The sequence below is a fragment of the Asparagus officinalis genome, chromosome 7 (genome assembly GCF_001876935.1).
Source record: "Asparagus officinalis chromosome 7, Aspof.V1, whole genome shotgun sequence".
NCBI classification, from domain to species: Eukaryota; Viridiplantae; Streptophyta; class Magnoliopsida; order Asparagales; family Asparagaceae; genus Asparagus; species Asparagus officinalis.
The window spans coordinates 90260713-90266032 of record NC_033800.1 but is presented as its reverse complement, the minus strand read 5'-3'; the positions used below and the strand labels follow the sequence as shown (position 1 = coordinate 90266032).

The following is a 5320-nucleotide window of genomic DNA, read 5'->3' as shown; positions in this document are numbered from 1 at the left end:
TGCCAAGGAGGTGAATTCAACTCAAATTGGGTCTGAGTCCCGAGATTGGCGTTTTCCCATCATTGATTATGTTCAATATGGTATCCTGTCAGAAGATATGAAAGAAAGGGAATCAATCCGCCGAAGAGCGCCAAGATTCTTCTACAGTACCGAAACCCATACGTTATATCGTAGAGGATACGATGGTTTATTACTCCGATGTCTTTCGCACAAAGAAGCAAAAGAAGTTCTTAAGGAAGCACACGAAGGAGAATGTGGTGTGCACCAGCCCGGTCCCAAACTGTATGATCGTATCAGGAGAATGGGATATTATTTGCCAACAATGGTTCGTGACGCAATTGAATACGCTCGGGAATGTTATGCCTGTCAGATACATGCGAATTATATGCATCAACCGCCAGAACAGTTGCACACGTCAACCACGTCATGGCCGTTCGAGACATGGGGTATGGACATTGTCGGTCCTATTTTTCCCCCTTCAGTCAAAGGTGATCGATTCATCCTCGCCATTACGGATTACTTCTCAAAGTGGTCTGAAGCGATTCCACTTAAAGAAGTAAAGACGAACAACGTCATCAATTTCATCAAGCATCACGTCATCTACAGACACGACGTGCCAAAACGGATCATTCATGACAACGGTCCACAGTTCATAAGCAACGCCTTCATCAGGTTTTGTGACAAGTTTAAAATTGAAGATGTTTCGTCAACGCCTTATTATCCCGCCGCAAATGGATTAGCGGAGGCGTTTAACAAGACGATCATTAAGATCCTGTCGAAGCTCGTGAAGACCAATAAACGAGACTGGGACGATAAACTCGGTGAAGCACTCTGGGCTTATCGCACCACCATACGCACGCCCACAGGTGCCACCCCGTATTCGCTGGTATACGGATGTGAAGCTGTGCTACCGCTGGAAATTCAGATTCCATCCCTTCGGATCGCCCTCGCAACAGAGATGACGACAGAAGAACAGCATCAGAAGCGTCTCGAAGAGCTTGAGAGGCTGGATGAAAAGCGCTTGGAAGCTCAACAGCAAATTGAGTTTTATCAGGCCAGAATATCTAGGGCTTTTAACAAGAGAGTCCGACAGAGAAGCTTCAAGGAAGGAGATCTGGTCCTCGCTACTCGCCGACCAATAATCCTCACTTCCAAGAAGAAAGGTAAATTCGAACCCAAATGGGAAGGTCCGTTTGTAATAGACACAGTCTACTCAAACGGCGCATATCGCCTGATTACGCCAGAGGGCGCCAGGCAATTAATGCCAATAAATGGGAAGTTCCTGAAAAAGTACTATCCTTAGTACATTCAGGATAACCCATTTACCGGGAAGTTACTCGAAGAATACTACACTTAATATTCTAGAGGATAATCTAAAATCTTTTTCATCACCAAAATCCCTCACTGATCAATTTCAATTGACAGTGGGTCCACTAAAAATGTCTTTCTGGCCCTCTTGATTCTTTCCATGAACAAGAGGTCCACTTTCATTTCAGAGTCCCCTTTCGATAAACGAAAGAACTCCCTCCCTTTTCTCTTTGGTTAAGCCTTCTCATGGTTGTAACCAAAGCTGAAATTTCATTTCGATAAACGAAAAACTCATCTAGATAGCCAATCCTATAAAAGGTAAGCTTATTTAGATCTTCCGGATTCTCGGAGTGGAGATCCCACTTCTAGTTTCTTTCTCGCACTGGAAACAGAATATAAAATTCTTCCTTTCCAGAATCAAGGAATAGAATATAAAATTCTTCCTTCCTTGTTTGGGGAACAGAATATAAAATTCTTCCTTCCCACACAACTCTTTTCCAAGAATTTAGGATTCATCCTAGGAAGTTTATCCCGAATCCTAAGCAGGGATAAGTCTGCGCCTAACACGCGCTGCCGGTTTAGTCTTTTTCCGTATAAAAAGACACCAGAGTTTAATTCTGGGTTATTCTATCCTGAAACCTAAGCAAGGATAAGTCTGCGCTTAACCCGCGCTGCCGGTTAGTTCTTAACCGTTAAAAAGAACACCTGCCCATATATTCAACGTTGTGGCAGGTTGTTATTAATAACGCCAAAATCCATGCCTTACACGCATGGGGAATATCATCCTGAATCCTAAGAAAGGATATGTCGACACCTAACACGTGTCGCCGGTTTAGTCTTTTTTCCGAAGAAAAAGATACCAGAGTTCGATTCTGGGGAATTTCATCCTGAAGCCTAAGTAGGGATAAGGCAGCGTCTAAAACACGTTGCTGGGTAGCCTATTCCCATAACAATGGCGAAGTCTACATATTCGAAGTTGTAGTAAAAAGTCTAAGGGAGTACATTCCTTTAGCACAACGTCACATACGGAACGGACTGAAAACAATCCGCATGTAAGCCCGACTCAAACGGTAATCGGTAAGAGCACATCAAATCCGTTAAAGGCTGAGGATTTGCCAAAAATCCTAAGTCAACGTCTCATACACGTTGCTGTTTAGTCTTTTCACAGGAAAAAGACGAGGTCTACGTATTCAGAAGTCTAAGGGAGTTCATTCCCTTAGCACAACGTTACATGCGGAACGGATTCCGATAATCCGCATGCTAGCCCGACTCAAACGGTAGTCGGTAAAGGCTAATCAAATCCGTTGAAGGCTGGGGGTTAGCCAAAAATCCTAAAGTCAACACCTAACACGTGTCGCCGGGTAGCCTATTCCCGTAACAATGGCGAAGTCTATGTATTCGACATCATAGCACAAAGTCTCGGAGAATTCAATCTCCGAGCATAACGTTACATGCGAACGGATTTAAACAATCCGCATGCTAGCCCGACTCAAACGGTAGTCGGTAAAGGCTCATCAAACCCGTTGATGGCTGAGGGTTTGCCAAAAATCCTATGAGTATTGTGGTCAATCATTTCAAATGGAATGACGAATCATAATAAAGACGAAAGCAAGTTTCACTAAGAGAATCAAAAGTCAAAATGTTCAGCAAACAAAATCATACATCAAAACCATAACCAAAAATCTGCTGACTGATCTTAGAAAGCTTCTCATCATAAGCTTGCCTAAGTTCAGCTCTGATGGACTCCTCGGTGGTGGCTGAAATCCTCGCAGCGACCTCTTCTGTCTCGGCTAGCTTCTGCTCCAGGGATCTCAACTCATCAGATAAAGCAGTGTGGGTTTGCTGATCCTGTACTTTTGTCATCTGAAGAATATCCAAAGTCTCCTCTTTTTCACGGAGTGTTCTTCTGAGCTGGTCTATCTCGGTCGCACAGGAGGTAATAGAAAGATCGAGCTCGGCAAGCGAAGATAATCTAGTAGCAAGGCTCGTCTTAACTCGATCTACTCGGCCCCGCTGCATCTGAATCTCGAGCTCAGCAAAAATCCGAGTCTCGCGTGATGACTGTAAGCGGGCGTCCAGCTCGACAGCAATAAATGAGGAGGCACCTGCATCTCGGAGCTCACGAAACGTCTGAAGCTCATGCTCTAGGCAATCAAGGTCATCAACTATAGCCTGTGCCAAATCTGGATGTCCCGCTTCCCTTATCAAATTGACTTTAGAATCAAGGAAAGGCTTGAATTGGCGAAGAGAAAGTCCACCATGGAAAAGCTTGCCAATCATAGCATTCATGAAAGAGAAGAAGGAGTGGACTTCTATGCAGATGACAATCTTCTCAGGATCATCATCAGATAACAACTCTCTCGCCAGAATATGAAGACGAGAAGAATTCCCTGCACGATAAAAAAAAACCCGTCAGAAAAAGACCTTGAAGAGTAAGTAAATAGTATTCATACCCTCTTGAGTCACTGGGGGTGGTGGAGGTGTAACGGCTGGGGGTGTATCAACTGGTGTAGTTGGTCCCATAGCCGGCTCAACAGGGTCATTCTCAACAAAAACTCCTGTTAAATACAAGGCAGAATTCTCAGAGGCATCATATTATAGCTGCATTAGTCAAAATTGGCTAGTCCTATAATTAATTTGGGAGGAGGCATATACCTTCGAAAGAATCATCCTCAAGATTCTTATCGAACGTAGGCTCGGAAAATATATCTCCGGGTAACTGGCCATCAAATTGAGGAGAGCTATACATGAAGTGGAGTGTAGGAGTCTCCGCGATCAAGCCTTCCTCGTCAAAATCATCAATAGAGAAATCTGACGTAAAAGAATATAAGTACCAAAGAAGAATAAAGAGACTACAACCAACAAAAATGAGTTACCCCTTATGGATGCGTTAGCCTCTTTATTCCCAAAATCCACGTATGCCTCCTGCAAGTTATCTGAAGAAGCAAGATGTACAGAGATGATTAGAGGATGCACAAATTCTTTTGTATACCATCTAAAAGATACATTGTCAATAGTAGATGTACCTGGATCTGCGGAATCAGGTCCTACATTGCTATCCTCCCTAATGTCGGCAACCCCTGTAGGCCTTTTTAACTGGGGCAGCGGGTCAGGCTCACCAGGAGACACAGGAACGGAATCGGGACTCATTTCGCTCTCTCCACGCTCTCCTATATAGAGATGGAAAAGCATGAGTCAATGTTCCGAATAACCAAGAAGGTGGTTTACAGAGTAGATGTTACCCCCGTCACTAGCAGGATCATCACCAGCCAAGTCCATATCAAATGCTCGGGAAGCTGCACGCGGCTTGCGGGCTAATCTCTTCCGCCTAGCAGCAGGAACAATAATCGAAGGTCTCGCCTGGGGAGGGGGACGGAACTCTTCATCCTGGTCAACTGGGGTCCCTGAAACATCAAACCATAGTCAGTTTCAATATTTCTGGAAGATGGAAGGAAAAGATGAATAGCAAACCTCGCTCGGAAAAGTCTTCATAACCTTCAGGATCTCCCCCTGAAGCCTCGTCTGCGGAATGAAAGGTCTTCTTTCCCTCTTCATCAATCCGACGAGTCTTGTTCCGTGTCCTCTGTGATCGAGCGTTTCCCAAATCCTACGGGAATCAACCTGAGAAGCTTCCTCGGCCTCTAACTCTGCAATCGGCTTCACGGGGATAGTCTTGTTGGCTGCTAACAACCACTTGCAGCTTAAGAAAGTGAGGTTCAACTGCCGATCAGCACTCGGGAGACTGAATTTAGCACCAGTACAGCCAGTCACGGTCCACAACCACGCACGGAGACCATCTACCAAACCGCCGTGGGCCCGAAGCTGCTGACGAGGATTCCCGACGTAAAGGAACGACTTTTGATCAACCTACGGTTCAGTCCTTCAACTATTTAACCCCTCTACCATATATTTGGAAGGGTTGGAGAGATTTTTGAACCCAAATACTGCCCTTTTGGCACATTTCGAACCAGAATTCAAATTGAAGCAGAATTGAACGTCGAAACAACTTCAA

The 5320-nt window shown here is 44.7% G+C and overlaps 1 protein-coding gene across 1 annotated transcript; it reads right to left on the bottom strand.

Annotated features, from left to right (window-relative positions):
* Positions 3721–4587, bottom strand: LOC109847489. Its single transcript, XM_020416717.1, has 5 exons — positions 4551–4587; positions 4335–4478; positions 4185–4244; positions 3964–4119; positions 3721–3866 (listed from the first exon to the last, which is right to left on the bottom strand). The coding sequence occupies exons 1-5, from the start codon at positions 4585–4587 to the stop codon at positions 3721–3723; spliced, it is 543 nt and encodes a 180-aa protein (XP_020272306.1).

Bases quoted from the DNA above. Each gene is read 5' to 3' on its own strand.
- LOC109847489 (XM_020416717.1), bottom strand. From the start codon at position 4,587: ATGGACTTGGCTGGTGATGATCCTGCTAGTGACGGGG. The intron at 4,245-4,334 runs GTACATCTACTA...TTGCTTCTTCAG, and splicing joins ACCTGATTCCGCAGATCCAG to ATAACTTGCAGGAGGCATAC. The intron at 4,120-4,184 runs GTAACTCATTTT...CTTTTACGTCAG, and splicing joins GGCTAACGCATCCATAAGGG to ATTTCTCTATTGATGATTTT.